This window comes from Dermochelys coriacea, chromosome 20, assembly GCF_009764565.3.
Source record: "Dermochelys coriacea isolate rDerCor1 chromosome 20, rDerCor1.pri.v4, whole genome shotgun sequence".
NCBI lineage: Eukaryota > Metazoa > Chordata > Testudines > Dermochelyidae > Dermochelys > Dermochelys coriacea.
Genome location: NC_050087.2, coordinates 2,136,161 through 2,162,340, shown reverse-complemented (window position 1 = coordinate 2,162,340; position 26,180 = coordinate 2,136,161). Strand labels below are relative to the sequence as shown.

Sequence of the window (26,180 nt, the reverse complement as noted above, 5' to 3'; positions counted from 1 at the left end):
CTAGAGTGACAGCGATCTTTACAAATAAAGGCGTACTGCACTTTTGAACACCAATATTTTGAGATCCAACATGAGGGAGTATAGAAACACAATGTACTTGACTAACATTAACTGTACCAATGCCAGACACACACAAGTTTTCAACTGAATTGATCCACTGCAAACAGAATAAATAATCCTCAGGCGCGCTCTCTCCCCCGCATTGGCACTTTCTACCTCTTCCCCCTCTGGTGACCTCAGATAACCCCATCTCCATCTCACCAGAATGGGAGACCAAAACCTAGTATCTGTGGTCCTATAATTCCGTTACCAGAGTACAAGCTGCTGCTGTATAAATTTCCCAAAGGAATTAAGGCTTTTGGGGAATCAAGTTAACTACTAGGCCAAGCTGCCTCCCACTCTAAACAGTGACCTTTCACTAGGTCTCCAAGCTCAGTCTTTGCAAGCTGGGGGGCATGACTCACTGAGGTCTCTGAGGTTTCATGGAGTCCCTGAAAGTGAAAGTTAAGCCGAAGCCCAAAATCATTATCACATCTGCACTGGATCTCTCACTACATGCACAAGACAAGTTCTAAGTGAGGACAATACTTACCCTTCTCCTCCCGATACCTCTGCAGCCTTGATCAACAACTCAGCAACGACCGTGCCCCGGTCTTCACCAAGCAAAAAGGGGAGTGATCGTACCACGCGCTAGCTAACATGAGGTGAAATCCTAGGGAAGACAAGGCACACTAGTTTTCACATTCTAGTTTCCTAGCGTGTACCTCAACCTGCTAACACACATGAAAACTACAGACTGCCTTGTCTTTAGTGGTAAGAACACACCTTGATTCCTAGTCTGAAAACACTCCAAAGCTTTGCCTAGATAACGTTGCCTTTGGCACTTCTGTACGCCAAACGTACTGTTTCAGAGGAGCAGACTCAGGGCATGAGGAATGGACTGCTCCCTGCACTAACACAGAACCACTTATCTGAGGACCTTGAGACACTTTACAAATATTATGATTAAAGCATTACATTTTCTTAACCTTCCTCAAGATGTTCCCCCACCTTATGAATAGGGAAACTGAGGCATGGAGACATGATATGACTTGCCAAAAAGCACACATTGAGTCAGTGGCAGAGCTAGAAACATAGCAAGGGACTCCTGCCCTGTGCTTTTGTCACAGAACCATCCCTCTCTCTGGGGGCAGCTGAACCACAGATAAGAAATATCATTGCTTCTAGCACACAGGTTCCAGGACAGGCCACTTCTAAGCCTGGTAAGCTCACTCGAGAGTTCAGTTTCAACATCAAAAGCCCCACGACCAGACAGAGGAGTACATAGAAGAGGCAGCTACGTTTATCCTCAAGCTGCCAACAGCAGCTTGTGGTCCAAGAACGTCTCGCTGCAAAGCTGCTGCTGGTGCCTCTTCATGCGCCTTACCCCTGCCACACTAGGAAATTTGGATCCTTCTTCCTTAAGTCTCCATGGCCCCTACCTATGCTGAGGTACTGCATATGGATAGAAAAGAATTAATACAGCCCTCCCCTGCGATTGCTGGAGAACCCAAGCCTAGCCTCTGTGGAAATGCACACGGACTGCATGGACAACCAGGGCTGATAAGGGGCAATTGTACTGGGGCCCTTAGCTCAGGGCTGCCCCCCCAAAACATCTCTCACCTCTGCATAAATAAAGTGAAATGAGAGTGGGTGGGGCCCTACTGAATGTGTCATACCGGGCCCGCAACTTTCTAAATGGCACCTGTGGACAATGCCTTGTCCCAGTGAGGAATGCTTTTGTGGAGGGTTTGTGTGTGCTGTAGTGAGGCAATACTCCTCATGTGGGAAGGAAGCTTAGATTTTGCTTGGATCTAAGTTGTCTTCAGTTATGAGGCGAACATCATTGATCGGGTGCCATTCAGCAGATGGCACTCTGCACAATACCTCCTTCTCTTCCTGAGGTACCGAACATCAGATGATAAAGAAAGGATGGTCCACTGGCTAGGTCTGCACGGCGCCTAGCACAATGGAGCCTGGTCCATGACTAGGACTCCTATGCACTATGGTAATACAAATAAAGTAATCACAGGTGCCAGTGTGGGACACCTCTGTTCAGTTCCCTGCTCCACCACTGACTCCTTGAATGACCTCGGTCAAGTCACTTAGCCTCTTTGTGGCTCAGCTCCCCATCTGTAAAATTAGGATAGCAGCACTTCCCCACCTCAGAGGGATTTGAAGCGGGTAGAGACATTCAAGATTATGAGTAAATCTTCCAAATACCCCAACAAATGGAACTGTTAGTGCAGAGATAAAGCTGAGCAGGGAAATCATCATCTAAGCCAGACACCAATCTGACAGTTTCACGCTTCTCAGATGAAAAGTGCTAAGTATTATCCAATAGCAGCCTTAACCTTAACTCCGCCATCTTGTGCGTGTGCATTACAGGACAGTATTCCATTTCACCATCACACCGGCTGTAAGTAATACAATGTGCACACGGTTGCATCTGCCAAGCTAGGAAAAGGGTAAGTTACTTTGCCCAGCCGAAAAGTAATTCCTCCAAGAATGTAAGATGATCAAACAAATCAACCTACAAGACACTGGACTGAAGCAGGGAAGCAAAGCAATTTTATGGAAATCCAACAAGATTCACTGTCCCTGAAGGACTATAAATAAGCAACTTTAGTTGCATTTCTAAAAACGTGAAACCCTTCACTCTTCCCACTCACCCACGCCATGCGCCAACGAAACAGTCAAGTTAAGTTTATTTTTTCTTCTAGAGGAATATCATTTCAAACTATAGGACCATTTGAGAGCTGGGAGTGGCCAACATAAAGGGAGAAGGGTAACAAGGAAGTGGGGGTGGGGGAAACGGAGAGCATTTCTTTCCTCTTTTCCAAAAGTAACTACAAGTAAAACCCTAGGAGGCAACGATTTATTGTGGATTCTTTAGTCTGATCCCTGTAGAAAGAAGGGTGTAACTCCCTCCCCTCCCCAGTTCCCTAAAGCTACCAAGCTTGCAGGGCAGTAAATGGAGAGGAACAGAGAAGGGAAAGTAGACAGACCCAGGTATGTCCCCAGTCTACCCCCTCTTACACCAGTGCTCCCCCCTTTAAAACATGAAGAAGAGGGGTTTCAAAAAGGAAGTCTGGGACTCCTGAGCAACAGGGAAATGCTCCCCAATTCTTCCCCCTCCCCAGTCCCAATAGTTCCCCTATCAGCCCTCGACCCTCAGCCAGCTGCACCCTATTACCCTAGGTTTCAGAGTAGCAGCCGTGTTAGTCTGTATTAGCAAAAAGAAAAGGAGTACTTGTGGCACCTTAGAGACTAACAAATTTATTGGAGCATAAGCTTTCGTGAGCTACAGCTCACTTCATTTTTTCCACCAAATGCATCCGATGAAGTGAGCTGTAGCTCACGAAAGCTTATGCTCCAATAAATTTGTTAGTCTCTAAGGTGCCACAAGTACTCCTTTTCTTTTTCCTATTACCCTAGTCTTCTCCTCTCAGCCATCCCCTCCCGCCCAGAGTGATGCTTCTGTACCCACCTCACCTCCCCCCACCCACCCCAGATGCCTCCCTTAGCTCCCCTTCACTCCTGGACAGCTGCCCCTGCCCCCACCCCTTCTGCCAACCCCCCCAATGACCCTCCCCATGGCCTACCCCTCTTCTTCTATCCCCACCCCACAGCCCAGCCCAACCCCCCTCCCCACAGCCTACCCCCTCCCACTCTATCCCCTCCCCACAGCCTACCCCCACCCCTTCTCAGACCTCCCCACGGCCTACCCCTCCTCCTCTATCCCTGCCCTTCAACCCAGCCCAATCCCCTCCCCACAGCCTACCCCCTCCCCTTCTCAAACCTCCCCACAGCCCTCCCACACCTCCTCTATCCCCACCCCTTAGCCCAGCCCAATCCCCCTCCCCACAGCCTACCCCCTCCCACTCTATCCCCTCCCCACAGCCTACCCCCACCCCTTCTCAGACCTCCCCACGGCCTACCCCTCCTCCTCTATCCCTGCCCTTCAACCCAGCCCAATCCCCCTCCCCACAGCCTACCCCCTCCCCTTCTCAAACCTCCCCACAGCCCTCCCACACCTCCTCTATCCCCACCCCTTAGCCCAGCCCAATCCCCCTCCCCACAGCCTACCCCCCTCCCACTCTATCCCCTCCCCACAGCCTACCCCCACCCCTTCTCAGACCTCCCCACGGCCTACCCCTCCTCCTCTATCCCTGCCCTTCAACCCAGCCCAATCCCCTCCCCACAGCCTACCCCCTCCCCTTCTCAAACCTCCCCACAGCCCTCCCACACCTCCTCTATCCCCACCCCTTAGCCCAGCCCAATCCCCCTCCCCACAGCCTACCCCCTTCCCTTCTCAGACCTCCCACAGCCCTCCCCCACCTCCTCTATCCCCACCCCTTAGCCCAGCCCAATCCCCCTCCCCACAGCCTACCCCCTCCCACTCTATCCCCTCCCCACAGCCTACCCCCTTCCCTTCTCAGACCTCCCACAGCCCTCCCCCACCTCCTCTATGCCCTCCCCACCCCCATCACCTCTCCATAGCCAGCCCTTCCCCATACCCCTCCCCACCCCTTCTCAGACCTGCCAACCCCCCCATCACCTCTGCACAGCCACCCCCTCCCTTCCCCACTGACCCTCCCCCACCCCCCGGCCCGTTGCCCCCCAACCAGGCTGCCCCGCCCCCTTCTCACCTGAGGGGAGGGGCTGAGGGGAGGGGCCCCCCGGCCCGGCCGCTGCGGGGTGGGGACTGGGGGGCTCAGCGGCTCCGCAGCGGCGGCTCCATCGGCGGCGGCTTCACCTGAGGAGGGACCGGGCCCCCCTCCCCTCCCCGAGCCACTTCCGGTCCCACTGCCAGGAGACAGGCGCGGGCAACCGCGCGCCGAGCGCATCGAGCTGGCAGGGAGCAACCGAGAGCATCGTTCCGGGGGGCGTTGGCAGCCGCCGAGCGCCGAATGAATCGAGCGAGCAGGGAGCCACTGGGCGCGAAGCCCTCGGGAGCCAGGGAAGCAGGCGAGTGCCGAGAGCATCGAGCCAAGGAGAAGCCCCCAGCAGCGGCGAAGCGCGTCGATAGCCAGGTTGCCGCAGGAGCAGCCGAGAGCATCGATTGGGGGAGCAGGCCGGCGTCGAGAGCATCGATGGGCAGGGCTGGGCCCGCAGGCTACAGCTGGCAGGGCGGGGTGGAGGGCATTGGAGAAAATCGATTAATAATGATCGATCAGCGGTATTGGCAACGATCGATAATCGATCCTGAATTAACTCCCCCTCAACGGACTGTCATTATTTATTTGTTATACCAAATGATTTCCAAAGCGACGGCTGATCAAATCCATCAATAATCGATAATCGTCTGATTAATAATCGATAATCAGCTGATAATCACTCTACCCTAACCCTCGGGTAAATAACAGGACAACAGCTTGGCAGTAAGTCACAATCAATAACGTGTTAAATAAAATTAATTCACATAAATAACTGATGAATAATCGATCACCAGAAATCTAGCTCGTCAATTAGAGTCCAGTGCGAACAGTTATAAAATCAGCATAACCTGGTGAAGACATAACATTCATGACTCATTAGTGCATAACTATTTCCCAAATTGATTCATTTGCCTTAAGGAATTACACATTAATTACCAGCAAACTGATGATTAAGCTCATTCCTTACTAATGAACATGCAGTGTGTGTGTCCCTGCATATTAACCCACAGCCTCTCATGGCCTCCCAGTGCTACCATGCGCTTCCTGTACTTCCCACCTGTTTCTAGGAATAGTTGCTAGCGGTCTGTCTTTTTAGTGCAGGACCCAAAACAATTGTCGCTCCAGCAAGGAGCTCTGCTTTTACACACAGCTCACTGCAGGATTGGGACCAGAGTCGGTTTCATTTTGGTCCTGGCTCTTTTAAAGAGCAAAGCTGCCTGAAGTCAATAGGAGTTGTCGACACTCAGCACCTCTGAAATCAGGCCCCGGGGGGTCTCAAGTTGGGTTCCCAAAATCAGTGGCCATTTTGAACGTTTGGCTGCAAAGGCCCATCCTGAGGATAGGCTTATTACTGACCTGCGCTTAGCGGAATTAGTTTCATTACAGAAAATAAAGACAAGAAATATGGATGATGGGCCAGATTCGCTCCCACCACAGGCAGGTGCAATTTCAGGCTTCAGTTGGGAGCTACACCTGCTTACGCTGCATAGACCATCAGGTCTTTTGTTGTGTGTTTGTACAGCACCTCACACGGCGGGGCCACGACTAGGGCTCTGACTGCACTACAAGTTATACGTAATGATCATCATCAGAACTCTTACCAAAGCTCAAACGGCGACTCTCCCTGGGCCACTTCCTCTTGCTCCTTCTCCCCCTCTTCAGGCTCTGTCTGGTCAGTCCAAGTCTGAAGTTCCCTTTGAAGCCTGAGGCATTGTCTGAAGGATGCAATCAATTCCCTGCATACACTAATTCTGATCTCTTTGGATTCGGGATTTTTTGACCAAATTAGCTAATTCAGTTGTTTTATCCAATATGCAAATGGCACGGAGCCTCAGAGCTGACTCAGAGTCAAATGACCTTTTGCTCCCAGAATTTCCCTTTGATCCAGACATGAGCCACTTCAAACCTTTGCTGGCTCGCTGCATGAAATCTGATGTTTTGCTAAATGTGCCATAAAGTGAGGGGACCCTCTGTTGGCTACATCATGTTATTTCACGACCCATGCTATTTACACAGTGATCACTGCTTTCTTGGTGAATGATGCTGTGTCAGTTACCCCAGGGGTCAGGTTTGATTCCTAGGTAGCAGGGCTCATCTGCATTTCTCCCTAAGCATCCTGGGGTCCTTCATCACTTGAAGTGCGCTGGTGACTTGGTAGGTGGCAGTCTTCCCTTGGAGCCAGCACTGAGGGCTGGATCCTCAGGCATTTAGGTACCTAATTCCCATTGAAATCCAATGGGGGCAGATGGTCAGTGCTGGCTTATGTCAATGGGAGTTAGGCACTTTGAGGATCTGGGTCCAAATCAATGCACCAGAGATGAATGACAAAGACCTCATGACACAGTCTGTATTCGCCTCAGTGCCCGGCCCTGATCATTATAGTCTGTTTCCTTTTGTTATTTCAATTGGGTACAATGTTCCTCTTCATTTCCCCACCTGGAATCACTGCTGCCTTGTCATGTGCTGTTCTACAGCTGCCATGTTCCACCCCAGAGATGGCTGCATTTCAGTGGCAGGTAGAGAGGCTGGAAAGTGTTAGAGAAGTAAGGTAACATTTTTTTATTAACAGGACCATGGAAAGGCTGCAGTGATGGCACATCTTCCTACTGCAGAGCAGGTTTCCATAGCTCCCAGCCCCCCTGACTATTCAAATGGGCAATGGCCTCAGGTCTAGCTTCCTGCCCTTTGATTTAAATGCCTTGTGAAACCCCTCCCCCCCCCCCACTCACACAGCACATACCAATTAATCCATTAGCCACAAATCACTGTCACTGGCTCAGGGCCAGGCTGAGTAGCCCATTTCTTGGGTGGTTGTTTACAGGCCCGAACTAAAGCCTGTGGAAGTGAGTTCCACTGACTCCAAGGGAGGTTAGCTCAGATCCACTATGCCTGCCACTTGTGTTATAGGGGAATGTAGATGCCTCGGCTGTAACTGGACCTCACTGTGCCAGGTGCTGAATAAACATGGGGGCAGGCTCTCTCCACTAGGCCCTGCTGCCTCCCAGAGTCTCTATCACATGCTCTCTGTGGAGGGGAGAATTCCCCCCCAGTCAGTCAAACCCAGGCAATGCCAGCTGGTGGCATGGCCTGACACACACCCACACCCACCCTCCTCAGCATTCCTGGGTCCCATTGAGCCATCAGCCCCTCGCCCCACTACTGCCCCGAGCCAACACACTCTGCTCTGCCTGGGAGAGGACAAGCCCCCGGGTGCAGGAATGCCGCATTCCCTCCCCTTCCAAGCACTCGCCCAAGGATGGGGGTTGGGGTGTAAGGGGACTGAGGGCCAGGCAGATCTGGTGTGTTTTCTTGGAGAGCCCCCAAGCCCTTGGGGGGCCACTCAGTGCAGGGCTGTATGCTCAGTGCCCAGAGTGGGCGATGCAGAGACAGCTGCAGGGCACGGCCAGCCTTCGCCACATGGCAAATCTGCAGCCCTGGTGGGGAAAAAACAACCCAGGGCCGTTAAATCAGAACCAAATTCTGGAGCTTTTATTAGGGAAATTCAGCTAGAAAAATAGGTTTTCCCCCAAAGTTCAAGGAGCCAGGCCCAGAGCCTCCTTGTGATGGGACTGACCCTCCCCAGGGCTTCCACTCCCCCTTCGCGGTTAGAGTTGGGGAGGGGGCTGCTGAGTGGACATGTCATCACTATGGGTGTCACCCTCATCCCCATTGGGCAGGGGTTTCAAGGTCCCAGAGCCTCACCCCAATTTGAGAAGGGGGAATCTCCCTCCCCCCACAGGCTACCCCCCCCCCAACCCCACATACTCTCCCCTCACAGCCTCTTTCAGGGGCTGTTTCCTGTTTGGGGATGGGGGGGCAGTTCCCAGAAGCAGCCCCTGGGCTCTTGCCACTTCGTCCCTTCTAAACCAGTCCCACTAAGCTTAGCCCTCGTATCCGTCCCCTGCCTGGGCGGGTGGGCAGGCGCCAGGCTGGGGCGGGTGGGCATGCGTATCCTGGAGGGTTGAGGTTCCAGAACCAACCCACAAACACTCCTTTGGCCCACCCCGATCCCATGTCTGCAGGCTCCTGGCGAGCCCAGAGCACACCCCTGGTGGGCTCCTTCCTGCCTGGCTCAGGGCTGGTTTGGTGGCTTAGCCAAAGGGGGATGTGGGGGTGGGTGCCTACCAACCGCTCCTGACTTTCAACACAACTGGTCTGCGAGTGGCCCTGTGTCCGCTGCCCTCCCCAAGGGTGCTACGCGCCAACGCAGGCCCATCTCTTCCCATCGCAGGCCAGACACAGCTTCCCCGACGGTGCCCTTATTCCCTCTGTGGGGGCCGAGCCAGCGCTGTGTAGTCCCACCCTGCCTCCACTGGGGCTTGGTGCCCTGTAACTGCTCTGCATCAGCTGCCCCCTAGACATGCTGTTTGGACCGTCCAAGCCATGGAAACTTGTGAAATCCAGAATCTGAACAGCCACCCCAGCTCCCTGTGCTGGGAGGATTCGAGAGAGCAGGCAGGGCTCTGTTCTTCCTTCCCTGCACAGGTGCCAACTCTGTTCTGCCCCAGGGTCCGCTATTGATGGGGATTGTACAAGGTGCAGAAGGAACCGAGCTGGGGGAGTTCATGGGCCTAGCAGTGAGAAACCCAGGACGTTGGCTCAGAAGCTGAAATCGCTTGAATCTTTGAAAGACACACAGCCGTGGGCACACAGACGTGTCAGAGCGCCCCCCATACCCTCTCTGCTACTGCTTCTCACCCTGTGACACGTCACCACAAGCCAATGCTCCAGGACCCCTAAACGGCCTCAGCCCCCGAGCCAGGGAGGTTGATTTCAACACGTGGCTCCTGCTGCTGAGTACTTAACAGTCAGGCCTGCAGGGCAGCACGCAGCCAGTCCCACCTGCCCCGAGCAACGCGCCCAGCACGGCGGTATCTGGGCATGGCTCAGAGACCAGCAGTGAATTAGAGACAGACACTGGGGGACAGGCTCCCCAGGGGCCCAGCCTTCCAGAGGGGAGTGGGAAGAGCATAAACTTCTCCTGCACCAGCAGCTTCCTTCAGCTATTCCGGGGGGGAAGGAGCCCCACTCCCCCAAACCACTTGCAGTTCCCATGCTACGTAACAACCCAACTTCAAAGCTCCTGTCCCCTTGGATCCTGTAATCCCCGAGACAGCGTCCCCGCACCCCGTAGCAGAGAGCCCCTGGGTCTCAACCCCCCCCCACAGCTTTCAGCACCAAACTCACAAGCCCTTACATCTTAGCAGGGAGCAAGCTGTGACAGAGGCAGGTGCCAGACGCCAGGTAGAGCCGTGCCCACAATGATGCCAGTGGGACTGTGACAGGGCTGAGTGAGAAGCACTTGATCAGCCCCTGCCACTCCACCCCCAATCAAGGGGAATGGATTGGGGGCTGGCTAGATAGCCCTGCACTATCCAGAGCTAGAAAGGCTGGGAGGAGGCCAGAGGGAGTGGGGAAGAGAAAGGCCAGGCACAGAGGGAGCTGGGAGCCTTCTGGCCTGTTGCTGGCCAGGCCTGCACCTGGCAAAGTTGGCTGTGAAACCCACCCATAGGCGGAAAGTGATGGTGGGAAAAGCACTGTAAATAAAGGACACTGGTGCTGCATCAAGCGAAGGTGTTCCTGACTGATGGGAGAGGACAACGGACTGAAAGCAGAGGGGCCCAGCGTCCAAGTCCGATCTCCCACGGTGGCTTTCCCTGGAGGCTGTCCAGACATTGCAGCCTCATGCCAGGGCACAGGAGAGACAAGTAGCACCAAGAGCTGATGAGCCGGTTCTGGGGATGGGTGGGGGGGTCCCCACTTTCTGCTTTAATTAGATCTGAGCCCATGGAAATTCTGAGATTTTGAGAGGTGTTTCCATCTCAACTCAGACCAAAAAGTTGAAATATAAAAAAAATTAAAAATCATGGAATGGAAAGTTCTGAAACATCTCAACTTGGAAACATTAAGCCATTGCCTTTCGCTACTGGGCCATGTCCCACCCCAGTGCCTCAAGGGAGGGGTAGTCTGGGTGCCTTGTGCCCCATTCTCCTCTATGGGACAAGCTCCCCAGCTGGACTACACCTCCCATGATGCACCACGGTGGTTCTACCAGGGGCTGACCATGGTGCATATCTTGGGAGGTGTACATAAGAACAGCCATACTAGGTCAAATCAATGGCCCGTCTAGTCCAGTCTTCTGTCTTCCAACAGTGGCCAATGCCAGGTGACTCAGGGAATGAACAGAGCAGGGCACTTAGTGTGTGATCCTTCCCTGGTCATCCAGTCCCAACTTCTGGCAGTCAGAGGCTTAGGGACACCCAGAGCCCAGAGTTGCATCCCTGAGCATCTTGGCTAATAGCCATTGATGGACCTGTCCTCCATGAACTTATCTAGTTCTTTTTTGAACCCAGTTATACTTTGGCCTTCACCACATCCCCTGGCAAAGAGTTCCACAGGGTGACTGTGCGGTGTGTGAAGAAATACTTCCCTTTGTTTGTTTTTAAACCTGCTGCCTATTCATTTTATTAAGTGACTCTGGTTCCTGTGTAATGCGAAGGGGTAAAGAACACTTCCTTATGCCCTTTCACCACACCAGTCATGATTTTATAGTCCTGTCATATCCCCCCACGGTCATTGCTTTTCTAAACATAACGGTCCCTGTCTTTTTAATCTCTCCTCAGCTAGAAGCTGTTCCCTCCTGCTAATCATTTGTGGTGCCCTTCTCTGCACTTTTTCTAATATATCTTTTTTTTGATATGGGGCACTCAGGACTGCACACAGTATTCAAGGTATGGACCTACCCTAGATTTATATGGTGGCATTATATTTTCTGTCATTATCTATCCCCTTTCCTAATGTTCTGTTTGCTTTTTTGATGGCCACTACACATGGAGTGGATGTTTTCAGAGAACTATCCACAATGGTGCCAAGATCTCTTTCTTGAGTGGTAACAGCTAATTTAGACCCATCATTGTATGTGTGTCATTGGGATGATGTTTTCCAGTGTACATGACTTTGCATTTCTCAACCTCACTGTTTACGCCCTTTTCTAGATCATTTTATGAATACGTTGAACAGCTCTGGTTTTAGTACAGATCCTTGCAGGACCCTGCTAGTTACCTCTCTCCACTGTCACTACTATGTGCAAGGCCTTCAGGACTCAGTAACCCCCTAGGACTGCCCATGGTGAAAGCCGAAAGGAAGCCACTGGCACGAAGACTGAAGTGCTCAACTTGTTTTTTGGAACGTACGGACAATGTATGAAGCAGGGAAGCTAGCTCAGGTCCCAGCAGAGATGAGACACTACAGCTTACAGCTCCTGGGGGTCAGTGAGAGCAGATGGATGGGATCAGGAAGAGTAACAATAGACTTAAGAGAAACTTGGCTGTTTTCTGGTTGGGATGATGGACAACACCATGAGGGTATGACCATTCTTTTGAAGAAGGGTGTGGAGCATTCCCTGCTTGAGTGGAAATCTATCAGCAGCAGACTTATGAAAACCAGACAAAAGGGAAACATAATATCACCCCGATTTGGTGCTAGACTCCAACAAATGACTGTGATGAAGTAGTAAAGGACAAATTCTACCTTACACTCCAGGTGGAGTTAGAGAGAATAGCACACCATGACCTAACTATCGTCATGGGAGACGTGAATGCCAAGGTCGGTAAGGACAACACAAACGACTGAGCAATGGGAAGATATGGGTGTGGCACTATGAATGAAAACAGAGGGAGGCTTGTTGATTTCTGTAATATGAATGACCTAGTCAGGGGCGGACCCTATTTCAACATTGTGAACTTCACAAGCTGACATGGTATTCTCCAAATGGCAGAGACAAGAACCAGATTGACCATATCATGATCAATGGCAAATGATGACACTCACTGACAGATGTGGAAGGGGGGCAGATGTTAGCAGCAACCACCACCTTGTGACAGCCTCCATCAAGCTAAAACTGAGACGTGTGGGGCCACCAAACAAGGGCCATAGACGTTATGATGTTGACAAGCTAAAGTCCCCTGAAATACAGAAAGCTTTCGCTCTGCAGTTAAAGAACAGGTTTCAAGCACTTGCAGACCTTGATGAAGGGGAGGGGAATGCAGATGAGGAGATCAACAAGTGGGACAAAGTAACAGTAATTTATAAACAGAGCAGTGAAACCTTTTTAGGCTACAGGCAGAAGAGAAGGAAGGAGTGGATTACACCCAGCATGTGGAATGCCATAGAAACCAGACGAGCCCTGAAGAAAAGTTTTAGGCACAAAATCCTAGAAGCTAAAGGACAAATACCATGAGCAGTACAGCAAGGCACACTGGAAGGTGAAACACCTTGTGAGAGCGGCATTATACGGATGATCTGGCAACACAAGCAGAGGATACAGCTGCTCGTGGTGAACAAGGAACAGTCTACAAAACCACGCAGCTTATCGGTGGTAAACGGCAGACACCAACAAACACTCACCAGGAACAAAACAAGGACACCTACCGACAACCAAAAAAGAACAAGAAATGTGCTGGACAGAGCATTTCAAAGAATTGCTGAACAGGGAGCCACCTAAAGAGGAAGCAAACATCCAGGAGGCAGAAGATCTTGATATCAACACAGACACCCCAACTAAGGAAGAGATCATTCACACCATCAAATCCTTAAGAAATGGGAAAGCTCCTGGCACAGATAATTGAATGCAGAATTGTTCAAGGTAAATCCTAAATTAGCAGGTTTCAGAGAAGCAGCTGTGTTAGTCTGCATTCACAAAAAGAAAAGGAGGACTTGTGGCACCTTAGAGACTAAGCTTATGCTCAAATAAATTTGTTAGTCTCTATGGTGCCACAAGTACTCCTTTTCTTTTTCCTAAATTAGCAGAATCTCTCCTGACCCCTCTATTTCCATCAGTCTGGGAAAGGGAAAAGGTGCCAGATGAGTTGACCAATGGGGTTATAGTGAAGATACCAAAGAAAGGAACTCTCAGTGATTGTAATAACTGGTGTGGTATCACACTTTTCTCTGTGCCAAGCAAAGTGTTGTGTAAGATCATAGTCCAGCGTATATCAGAGGCAGTTGATAGCATTCTCAGAAAAGAGCAAGCTGGTTTTTGGAAAGGGCGTGGATGCACAGACCAGATCTTCACTTTACGAAACATAATAGAACAGTGCTTAGAATGGCAATGGCAACTCTACATACATTTCATAGACTTTGAGAAGGCTTTTGATAGCCTTCACAGGGCCAGCCTCTGGGGCATTCTGCGGGCATATGGAATTGCTTTCCATATAATCAACGTCATCAGAAGCTTCTATTCCAATTTTACATGCAGTGTTGATCACAGCGAGCTCAGTTTTGAAGTTGAAACAGGAGTATGTCCGGGTGTGTCATGTCTGCAATCCTCGTCAACATTGCCATAGACTGGGTAATGTGGTGTACAACAGAAGACATGCCAAGAGGTCTTAAATGGACACTGTTCTCATCCCTTGAAGACCTGGACTTCACAGATGATCTCACTCTCCTACACATACCCAACACCATATACAAGAAAAAACAACTCAACTCAACGCATTCAGCCAGCAAATTGGACTGAAAATCAACCGCAATAAGAGAGAGATCATGACCTTTAATATTGCCTCACCATCCCCAGTGCGGATCGAGGGTCATCTTCTCACCAATGTAGAAATATTCACATACTTGGGCAGCACCATCAGCCCAGACGGTGGAACAAGCCAGGACATCCAGAACAAAAACCAATAAAGCCAGGATCACCTTCAGGAGCTTAAATACAGACTGGAAATTATCAAAATACAACAGCAAAACCAAACTCAAGATTCATCAGAGCTGCGTACTGTCAACACTACGCTATGGTGCAGAAAGCTGGGAATGAGAAAGTCGGACACTGTCTTCATTCCACAAAATCCGGCCTCAGAAAAATCCTCTGTATCTCACACCAAGATCTATTGACACGGTGCAGCCAAGAAGATCTGAGCCCCATCACTGCCAGGAGGCATTGGAGATGGATCGGTCACACGATTCCATCCCCAGAGTAGCAATGAGATGGACACCTGAAGGCAAGTGAAAATGAGGCCGCTCAAAAACAACCTGGCGCAGAGCTATGGAAGCTGAGCTGAAAACCTGGGGCATGGCTGGGGAACCATTGAGAGACTTGCCAGAAGCAGACAGGAGCGGAGGAGCTTCATTGCTGCCCTAAACATCAGAGGAGTAATAGGAACACGATGATGATAACTGTCAAAACTGACCATTTATTCCTATCCTTTGTTTCCTATTGTTTAACCTGTTACTGACCTGTGAGAGAACCTTCCCTCTTATCCCATGACTCCTTACTTTGCTTAAGACTCAGTAGTGAGGGACCTTGGTAAAGGCTTTCTGAAAGTTCAAGTACACTGGATCAACACATTTGTTGACCCCTTCAAAGATTTCTAATAGATTGAGGAGGCATGATTTCCCTTGCCCAAAGCCACGTTCATCTTTCTCTCTGATCATTCTGTTCTTTACTATAGTTTCAACCAATTTGCCTGGTCCTGATGTTCGACTTACCGGCCTGTAATTGCCAGGATTACCACTGGAGCCTTTTTAAAAAAAACAAAACAAAACAAAACAAAACAAAAAAAACCACAACACAGCATCACATTAGCTACCCTCCAGGCATCTGTTCCAGAGGCTGATTTCAGCGATCGGTCACATACCCTGGTTAGTAGTTCTGAGGCAGCTGGGCCACAGAGAACGGGGGATGAGGCATCAAAATCACAACCCCCAGGAGGCAGTGCTCACGTGGGTGGGATTAATGCTGAACTATCCTGCAACGAACCATTTCAGTAGAGCTCGACAAAACAGACGGGCCAGAGTCAGGTCCACCTCAGAGTAAAGATTTTATTTAAATATTTTCTCAACAGAAAAAAAAAACCTGAAATTTTCCTGGGAAAAAGTTTCACTTTAGGGAAGCCACACATCCTGATGGAGAGTTCCCGGTCAGCATACAGCTTATGGCTTTTAACGTTTCTGCAGACTGACCAGCCAAGGGGGCCACTGACCACAGCACAGGGGACATTTATGTAGCATCTTCCTAGTGGGGGTATCAGAGGAAAGTCCCCTCACCCGCCTGTCGATCCCAGCCCCTGAGGCAGATGGCACCAGCAGAGCCAGGCTGGGCAGATTGGCTGTGGTAGTTTGATCCGTTTAGAAATTGGATCATTCCCCGGCCCAGGACATGAGCTCAGCTCATGCTCAGCTCCTGCTGAGAGGAGGCCACAGATCAGGGACCCCGGACTTCCACCCCTTGAGTTTTAACCTCAGCCTGATCCAGGCAATGGTTAACTCTGGAAAGCCTTGGTGGGCAGCCAGCTGGCCTGTAAATTAACAGGAGGAGTCCATAACCCAGCAGAATCTTTATGGCTGCCTGCATCTGACACTTCCCATGGCTGTAAAGCAATCACACTTTGGCATGGCCTGTAACAGCACCAGGGATGGGACAGGAAGAGCTGAGGTGTTTGCCCCACACAGCGTGGGAGCCCAGCAACAAGGAAGGGCCCAGGCTGAGACGCAGTGGATAGGTCGGTGAACAGGCCAGTGACGTGGCAGGAGGGCACTGGGCTACGCTGGGGCAGCACCACTCTGGGGCCGCGCCAGGGGACAGAGGCTAAACAGGCTCTGAACCAGGAGGCACAGGCTGGCACGGAGGGGGCCCAGAGCACTAAGGGCAGGTGGGGAGAAGGGGACGGCGGCCAGAGGGAAAAGGAGAAGGGGGGGGTTTACACTGGGTTAATGGGGGGACGTGGGCAGGAATAACAGCACTAGCAGAAGAACTGGGCGCTGCCGTCCTGGCCCCAGGTCCGGAACAGCTTTCTCCCTCTGCCCCTGCCAGCCTGCCCCTGCCCGCTCCGGGGGGCACCTGACATGATAAGAGCATGTCTCTCCTGTGCTTCTCCCCCCCCCTTAATCCTTAGCCACTGTGACGCGGACACGGTGCCAGGCATTGCTCAGCACCCCCCGCAGGTTCCAGATGGGCTCCACCGTGTCGGGCTGCACATTGTAGCTGGTGTCCACGGCCTTGCAGACGATGTCCAGCTCCATGCGGTCGGGGGGGACGGGAGCCGTGAGCCGCCACAAGCGCCACGCCCAGGCCCGGCCTGGCCGCTGCTCCTCGCCCATCAGCTCGGCCACGTGCCATGTCCGGCCGCCATCCAGCGAGACGTCCACACGGACCACGCCGCGCCCGCCCCCGCTCCAGGCATAGCCCTTGACCGTCAGCTCCCTGGGTGGGACGGTGGCGCCTGGCGCGGGGTCTGTGATGGCCGACTGGACAGGAAGCTCCTGGATGGCGGGGGCCGTGGTGAAATCCACCGTCTCCCAGTCCACGGCAGGCGAGAACCCCTTGTAGTCATTCTGCTGCCAGTGGCTCGGGCTCTCCTCCCGGCTCACAGAGATCCGGCCCAGCCACTTGACATTGCGGGCGCCCACCACGCCCGGCACCACCACCCGCAGTGGATAGCCGTGGTCTTGTGGCAGCTCCTCGCCGTTCATCTCGTAGGCCAGCAGCACCTCGGCCCCACGGCCCATGGCCATACGATAGGGGATGGAGGCACCGTAGGCTGCCCCGCTCAGGTCCTTATCCAGGCCCTCAAAGCAGACGTGACGCTCCCCAGCCTCCTCCTCCTCCTCCTCCCTGTAACCGGCGTGCGCCAGGACGTCCCGGAGCCAGACGCCACCCCAGCGGGCCGTGCTGATGGCCGCCACGCCCCACTCCAGCCCTTTCACCTGCCGGACGCGGCTCATCTCCGAGCGGCGGTTCCCGGCGCACTGCAGAGTGACCGTCACCTCGTGCTTGGGAAACCGACGCTTGAGCTCGGGCAGTGAGAGCACCAGCACCCGGCCCCCGGGCCCCTCCACCTCCAGCCGATAGCTGGCAGGGTCCACGGCTGGCACCGGCAGGTGGTTGCGCTTGAAGAAGAGCTGGTTGGGCGTCAGGTAGTTCTCGGTCAGCAGCTCTGCCGGCGGCTCCGCGTTGAAGGGCTTGAGGCTGTTGACTTTGAGGGCAGGGTGCCGAGGGGGGTCCCCGGAGTAGGGGTCCCCCTGGGCAGGCTGGCTCGACTCCTCGGGGCTCAGCTCCCCCACCTTGTAGCCTTGCAGGATCTCTAGCACGTGCTCCTGGCCATGCACGGCGTACATGGCCCAGAACGGCTCCAGGGCGCCCCCTGCTGCCAGCAGGATCTTGCCCTTGCCCCCCGGGTGCAGCTCCACGAAGTCAGTGATGTCAAAGACCTCGCTTCCGTAGGTCACCCAGACCCGTTCGGCCAGGTTGTGGTGCTGCCCCACCTCCTGGCGGGTGAACGTGGGGTACGGCACCTCAGGTGCAGCCTCAGCATTCGGCTCTGCCTCTGATGCCTGCAGAGAGATGGGCTCACGAGTGCGGCCGCCAATGTCCACCACAGGCCTCAGAGCCTGGACCCTCACCCGCCTCGGGGGAATGGACGCCCCGCAGGCTACGCAGCACATCAGGGGCAGAACTGGGAGTGGAACTAGGAGTCCTGGCTCCCAGCTCTAACCACTAGATCCCACGCCCCTCCCAGAGCTGGAGGCAGAACCCAGGAGTCCTGGCTCCCAGCCCTCCCACTCTAACCATTAGACCATGCCTCCTTCCCCACCTTTGTGCCCTGAGGCAGAGAGCTGAGCACCTCTGCCTCCCCACCTGCTGCTTCCACGCCTCCCCCCAGCACGGGCCCCTCCCACTCCACGGAGGCTCCGGAGCCTCCGACCCCATGACACTGGTCCCAGCTCCTTCCTCACCTGCCTGCGGTGATCTCCATAGGCCAGGCTGGCGCCCAGACCCAGCAGAGCCCCCACAGCCATGACCTTCCGTCTCCGGCTGCCGTGGCCAGCGCTCCAGGTGTCATAAGTGCGGGAGGGGGTCCAGGCAGCGCAGACTTGGGGGTGGGACCCCCAGGCCACAGCTGCCAACCTGGGGAAGAAACCAGGACTTCAGTGAGGGCAAAAATCCCTCAGCAACCTCCCTGGGATCTACAGGACGCCCAGGGTGCAAGCCCATCACTGATCCTGCTTGCTTGCCCTCTATCCCAAACCTATCAGCTGTGCAGCAGGGGGCGCTCTCTGTACAGGGCTGACCCCACTGTGGCACTAGGGGATGCTGTGCTGAGGGGAGCAGGGTGGGGCTCAGCAAGGGGTGCTCTCCCTCTCCCCCACATTTCTGGCCCACTTCCAACCCAGCTAATTACATTCTGCCTCTCTAAAATAATACCTGTATTTTCAGCCAGACCTGGGAGTCTGGTTCACCTCCTTTGCTAGGCGACCATTGCTGTGCGGCTGTTAAGCAGCTGCCGCTTGCCACCCCAGAGGTGGCTGCATTTCAGCCTCCAACCACTGGGCTCCCTCTGGCGCATGAGCGATTCCTTTGAGAGCAGCTTTCGGCAGCTGATCCATGGACTCCTCCCTAGTCCAGAACCCGGTGTTCCTCTCCCACAGGTCTGATAAAACGACGTCAGCCATAGAGCCATACCAGATAAAACACTCCTGCTCTCTGGCTCGGGCTCCCCTGGGGCTGAGACCTAGCACTTAGAACCGTCTGCAGGGGGACCACAGAGATTAGATTAGAACCCAGATCAGATTAGAGCCCCCGGGTGATTTTGCAAAATCCTGGCCAGGTGTCAAAGCAGCAGCTGCCCTAAAGAGAATCCCAAAGGAAATTCACTCTAGTTCCCTCCCCTGCTTTTCCCTTTGCGATCCCAGGGGCTGCAGGTAAGGACTGAGGTTCACCAGTGGAGGGGGGGAGCCCAGGGCTGGGCTAGCAGGGGCTGCAGGTGCGGAGTGAGGGGCCTGGCAGGGCTGGGGGGAGCCCAGGGCTGGAATAGCAGGGGGCTGGGGAGTGAGGGGCACCGGCAGAGCTGTGGGAGGCAGGGAACTGGGCTAGCAGGGGACTGCAGGGCAGGATCGAGGTTCACCAGCGGAGCAGTGTTTGGGGGCCCAGGGCTGGAGCAGCAGGGGAGCTGTAATGTCTCTCATACCTAGGCGTTCTCTGGAGGCCCCAGGGTCCTCTCATGATGGGTCTGAGCAGCAGCATCTCTGCCGGACCTGTGCAGGGAGCGAAAGAACAAGAGATAAACGACCTCACCTGCAACCCATGAACCCCTGAGATGCCCAAACAAGCAAGACAGGAACAGTCCTTATGGGGGGGGGGGGGGGGGAAGACGGACGGACGGACATGCAGCAGCTTCCTCCTCCCAGGGCAGCTATCCCAGATCCCACAGCAACGAGCACACCTCCACTGGGGGGGTCCCAGCTCAAACCAGAGACCAGCCACCGGGAGCCACGTCCGAGCCGGAGTTCCCAGATCAGTCAGCAAAGGGATCGGGACAGGACGTGGCTGGCTCGGCTGATCCTCCCACCCCCACTGGAGAAGCTGTCCGCAAAGCCGAACCGCTGTTCAGGAAGGCGGGACATTGAGCCAGCGGCTGGAACGGGCAGCCAAGCCCAGCTCCAGCTTAGCAGAGTTCCTGGCTTCGGCCCTGCCAGCGCCAGCCTCTCAGGTTGTGTTTTCCTGGAGCGTTCAGGCCTTGTTTTCCCAGAGGGATTCCCCAGCAGGATCTCTTCCTTCCATTCTAAATCCTCAGCGTAGGGGCCACGGCACAGCACAGACCAACTGCGTGTCTGGATTTAAACGCACCCCCCAGCCCGTAACCTCGTGTTCAAACAGCTCCTGGGGGGCAAATACACGGGATCTTTGTCGGGATGGGGATGAGGCAGGTGGACAAGTCAACACCCAGTTCTGAGCATCCGGCACCACGGGATTCAGCTGATTTAGGAACCTGCCCAAACTCCTGGATGCAGACGCCCCGGCCCATTGGGATCTAATCACTGAGACAGATTTCTTTGCATCGGATCTACAAACTGGATGAAAGAGAAACTGGGCTGCAGCCAGGTGCTTGGGTCAGCCAGAATCAGAGCGAGCTTGGCACCCCCCTCCCCGCAGGGAAAATAACCGCTAAAGAGTCACCAAATGCAACATCAGCTAACAGGACGTGGGGGCCAGTCTGCCCCAGGCTGGGGGAGGAGGGAACAGGAGCAGAGAGGAATTTGGACTAAATTAGTCCAGAAAGAACTTCTTACTCCACCTGCCCCAAGCCACACATAGTCACCCCCTCCCGGAACCATCCCCACAAACTCAGCTGCCCCCATCAGCCAGCTGGGGGGTGTTTCTGCCATCTCCTGAGGGCCCCCCCAAACACTTGGGGACCAGGCTCCCCATACAACTGGACACTGCACACAGAGAAAGGGGAGTTCAACATCGGGTGTAAATCCCTATCCAGACTCTGCTGGGGGGAGCCCAGAACAGGTGCGAGAGGGGAACAATGTAAGGACTCTGCCCCCAAATGCTCCTTAACGCCCACCGGGCAAGGAGCAATGTACAGCCAGAGCACCATGGACTCCCAGTACATCGCCCCCAGGGCAACCCCCCCACAGAGAGCCCTGCACCTGGGCAACCCTCCATGCACCCCACAGCCCCCAGGGCACCCCACACTGCAACCCTCCATGCACCCTACAGAGCACCCGGCCCCCAGGCAGCCCCCTCCACAGAAACCCGGCCCCCATGCAACCCTCCGGGGCACCCCCCACAGCAACCCTCCATGCACCCCACAGAGCGCCCTGCCCCCAGGCAGCCCCCCCAACAGAGCACCCTGCCCCCAGGGCAACCCTTCGTGCACCTCACAGGGCACCCCCCACTGCAACCCTCCATGCACCCTACAGAGCGCCCTGCCCCCAGGCAGCCCCCCCCCACAGAGCACCCTGCCCCCATGCAACCCTCAGGGGCACCCCCCACTGCAACCCTCCATGCACCTCACAGAGCGCCCTGCCCCCAGGCAGCCCCCCCAACAGAGCACCCTGCCCCCAGGGCAACCCTCCGTGCACCCCACAGGGCACCCCCCACTGCAACCCTCCATGCACCCTACAGAGCGCCCAGCGCCCTGCCCCCGGGGCAACCCTCCACGCACCCCACAGCCCCCAGCGCACCCCCGCAACCCACCTGTGACCGCGGCGCGCGGGGGAAGAAATATAACCCGCCTCCTGCCCTGAGCCTGCGCCTTTAAGGCCGGGGACGGGCGCGGCCTCGGTGAGTGACGTCAGGGGGTGGAGCCGAACCCCGCCCCCTGGAGCGGGGAAGCGGCGATTTAAAGGGCCAGGGGCCGCGCGCAGCCGCTGGGGGGAGCAGAGGGGGAGGCAGCAGCGGGGGGCGGGGCCTGCCCCAGGAGCAGCACGTGCCTACTGGTTCCCACGCAGGGGCGAGGGCGGGGTCCACCGCTGGGGCCAGTCGCCCTGATCCCCAGCGCCCGGGGGTGACATTGCTGTAGTGAGGGAGGGTGGGATTTGGGGGTGCAGGGGGGCTCGTCAGGGCACCTGCAAACTCACCTGAGACCCCTCCCCCTCCCCCTCCCCACAGCTCACTGGGGGATCAGGGCAAAACCCAGCCCCCAGGTACAGTGATTTACGGGGTAAGGCTCGGCCCGGCCCAGCCGTGCTAGGACCAGGGTGCAGCTCTGGCTCCCAGCCCGGGCTGGGGCAGAACATAAATTACACATGGTTCCTCTCCCCTGGCAGCAGCATGGGGCTCATGGCTACATGAGGGAGTGGAGGCCAACGTACGGCGGGTACCATCTTTCCACCACGAAATCCACAGCCACTTACCTTAACCTACAACCAAATCCGCCCACCGCTCCCAGTCCCGGAGGCTGCTCGTGACTGAATTTAATGCAGGAGTTTGCCCTGAGCTAAGGTCCCGTGACACCATTCCAACAGCCTCAAGGTACTCACAGCCTCTGCCCCTGCCCCTGCCCCAGCGGGGGGGGGGGGGTTTCTGTCATAGGCATACAGCTTGTAGAAAGGCTCTACAGTACCCCGGCTGCTAAGTGGCAGACCAAGGGAGGAAGAGTGGGCTCCACCCTATAGCTGTTCTGCACATCCCAGCCGGGTACGTTAGAGCAGCCCTGAGACTGCTCTAACTTCCACTGGGAACCAGACCAGTCCCCATACAGCTCCAGACCAGAAGTGAAAAGGTGGCAAAAACCTACCCTTACCCCCCAGCCCCAAGCGCAAAACCAGAGTAAGTGAGACTCCGTCCCACGATCCTGAATTCACTCAAGAGCAAGCCGAGGTGAGGGGTGGCTCTGGAGGGAGCTAGCTCCGCAGCCCTCTGCAGCCTTAGCTCTGCTGCTGCCTCCATGGGTGGGTGGGGGGAGGGGAGGGGTGCGGTGCTCATTAGTGCCAGTTGTAGGGACACATTTTGCTGCATAGATACAACCCCTGGAAACCAGAGACAGACCCAGCTCGGACACGAAACAGGAGCAAATTCCGGGCAAGTGCCACCAGCAGCTGACTTTGAACCCATGATCTCTCGGTGCAAGACTCCATCAGACATCTCTCCCAGGGCCATACCCCTGCTAGTGCAATTCATACCCAGGAACCCACTCAGCAGCTGGCAAGGGGCAGCAATTCCCCCTCTCAGACCCAGCCGTGTGTGTGTGGGGGGGGTGCAGCTACCCTACAACCAGCCAGCTTGTGCCCTGGGAACCTCCCCACCGGCCCACACACTGAAGCAGCTCAGCCCCTCCCCATGCATGGCTTCTGCAGCCAGAGGAAAGTCTTAAGCCATGGGGAATTGGGGGGAAGCAGGTAGCTGCATAGGGCCAGCAAGAGGCCATTGAGCAGAACTAGCCTTCTGGTGATCCCTCTCCCTACCCAAGATCTAGGCGGGGCCCAGCCTCGGCCAGTGCACATTGCCTGAGATAACGTTTATCACTGTGGACCAGCGTGGCTGACAGCTGGGAAGGAGCAGATTCTATTTCCCACCTCCCCGCTGTTCTCCAAACTCCCCCACCCCTGGCACACGCAGGAAGAGAAAAGCAGCAAGGTGCCACCTTGCCCAGTTTGTCAAATGCCAAGTATACCACGCCTCAGCCCCTTCTGAAGGGGCAGACCAGGGCCTGTGCTCATTACCACGCTGGGGAGCACGCACAAAGCCATTGCGCCTCCCTCTCTCCCCTCCCCATGCTGGGCCTGCAAAAACTTGGCCTGGAACCAGCCCCTCCTTCCTGGCATCAGCCTCGGGAGAACCAGCCAGGCAGAAGTGTTCATGATGAACAGGAGAGAGGAGCTCTGCCCTCATGTAGTGTCAGGGGCTTGCCCCACAGTGCATCTCAGCCCCTGCCCAGGACGAGCTGTCAGGGTTCCTTCCCCACTCTGAACTCTGGGGTACAGATGTGTGGACCCACATGCAAGACCCCCTAAACTTATTTTTACCCGCTTAGATTAAAAACTTTCCCAAGGCACAAATTCCATCTTGTTCTTGAACAGTTCGCTGCCACTACCAAGTGATTTAGACAAAGAATCAGTGAAAGGACCACTTGGAGTTCCTGTTCCCCAAAAATATCCCCCCAAGCCCTTACACCCCCTTTCCTGGGGAGGCTTGAGAATAATACCCTAACCAATTGGTTACAAAGTGAACACAGACCCAAATCCCTGGATCTTTGGACACTGAAAAGAAAAGAAAAAAAAATATCAATCAGTTCTTAGAAGAATTTTATTTAAAAACAACAACAAAAAAGAAAAGAAAAAAGGTAAAAATCCCCTTTGTAAAATCAGGTTGGAAGATAACTTTACAGGGTAACAAAAGATGCACAAAACACAGAGGAACCCCCTCGAGCCTTAGCTTCAAAGTTACAACAAAACAGGGATAAACCTCCCTCCAGCAGAGGGAAAATTCACAAATTGTGAAAACAAAGATAAACTAAACCCCCTTGCCTGGCTGTGCTTACAATGTCTGTAATAGGAGAGACTGGTTCAGAAGGGTTTGGAGGACATGGACTGATGTCCGGTCCCACTTAATCCCAAGAGCGAACAAACACAGAAACAAAGAACCCAAAACAAAGCCTCTCCCCGCCCCCATGCATCCGACGAAAGCTTATGCTCCAATACGTCTGTTAATCTCTAAGGTGCCACAGGACTCTTGCTTCAGAGTAGCAGCCGTGTTAGTCTGTATCCGCAAAAAGAAAAGGAAGACTTGTGGCACCTTAGAGACTAACACATTTATTTGAGCATAAGCTTTCATGAGCATCCGATGAAGTGAGCTTATAGTCAAATAAATTTGTTAGTCTCTGAGGTGCCACAAGTCCTTCTTTTCTTCTTACAGGACTCTTGGCCGCTTTTACAGATCCGGGCTAACACGGCACCCCTCTGATGCAGATTTGAAAGTATCTTTTGTCCGCATTTGTTCCTTTGGTCAGGTGCCAACCAGGTTATTTGAGCTTCTGAACCCCTTACAGGTAAGGAGGAATTTTATGCTACCCTTAGCTGTATATTTATGACACACGGCTTAAGCCCAGTGCTAAGGCTGCCAGGCAGTAGGCCACTTAGTGCCAATCACGCCCAGCAGGCACTGGGCTGGACCAGCCTCAGGCCAGCCCATGGACATACAGGACTTCCCCCCGCTTCCGACCTGGACTCACCCCAGCCACAGAGAAGTCACAGGCTCCCTCGCCTTCGCCTAAGACCCAACCTGACCCCTCCTGTCACTTGCTGATTTAACTCTGCGCCTGTGGATGGTGACATCAGCCCAGCTCTTATCAGGCAGGGGCAGAGAGGCAGCCACACTGCTCCGCTTACAAACGGGGACCTGCTGCGCCGTGCGTTCACCCTCCCAGCTCCTGCTGGTCACCCTCAGGGAAGAGGCGTTAAGAACGGAGACTGCTAGAGCCAAGGAAAGAGGTTGCTCGGGCCACTTGACCATCTCGAGCCTGAAGCAGCTGGTGCCCGTCCGATGGACACCTAGTCCCATCCACTTGGGCCTTCAACTTGCGTCTCTCCGCTCCTGAGAAGCGCATCCGTAGCCCGGCCTGGCTGCAGGCTAGAAGTGGTTTCCTGCCAGTCGCACCCCCTCAATGGGGCATCGAGTGGCCTGACTGAAACCCCTGATCTATCACCCCCAGAGGGGGGCTACTCACCTGTGCTCACTGGGCATGGTGGGAGTCTGCCCCAGCCCAGGAATTCACATCAAAGCAAGTGCAGGTGGGTGCTGGGGGACTGGGCTCAGGCTGGCCCTGTTTGGGAGCGGGGGAGGGCATGTGACGCTCAACCCCCTCCAACAGGCACCTTGATAAATCCGGTGACACCCCTAAGCCGGTGCCAGGCCAGGGCCTGCCAGTCATGATCTTTGGTTTACAGGCTGCTCAATTGCACCCTCTGCTGACCAGCCAGCTGAAGGGCAAGCCTAAGCCCCCCAACTACAGACTTGTGCTCCAGGCACCCTCCTCCCGAGAGGGCTGGGAGGGGAGAGCAGCTCTGCAACAGCCATAGGGGATCTGCACCCCACTGTGCTCAGTACCCCAGGATCAGAGCCCAGCCTGGGCTGGGGGAGCTGGGCAGGGAAACTGCCTTCGGGGTACCCATGATCATTCCTGTTTGCCTCAATGGCTGGTCACGAGCACGGACCCTGCGGGAGTGAAGGGGAGGCCCAGCACAGGTAAGTTAAAA

General features: G+C 54.7%; 1 protein-coding gene across 17 annotated transcripts in view; it reads right to left on the bottom strand.

The window, feature by feature from the left end:
* The window catches only part of IKZF4 (IKAROS family zinc finger 4), a 69,543-nt gene extending 43,451 nt beyond the window's left edge, over nt 1–26,092 (bottom strand). For 2 of the 17 annotated variants that reach the window (XM_043506461.1, XM_043506467.1), the window contains exons 1-3: nt 20,829–21,104; nt 19,664–19,730; nt 18,432–18,603 (exon numbers count right to left, since the gene is read on the bottom strand). In XM_043506461.1, the coding sequence (XP_043362396.1) occupies nt 18,432–18,603; nt 19,664–19,730; nt 20,829–20,904 (315 nt within the window). In that variant the 5' untranslated portion in view covers nt 20,905–21,104. Of the gene's footprint in view, nt 1–592; nt 713–4,691; nt 5,040–15,498; nt 18,030–18,431; nt 18,604–18,900; nt 19,225–19,663; nt 19,737–20,322; nt 20,807–20,828; nt 21,105–21,681; nt 21,795–25,651 lie in introns of those variants that run through there. The other 15 variants (XM_038378257.2, XM_043506462.1, XM_043506475.1 and 12 more) reach the window with 13 other exon arrangements.
* Nucleotides 26,093–26,180: the final 88 nt, after the last annotated feature.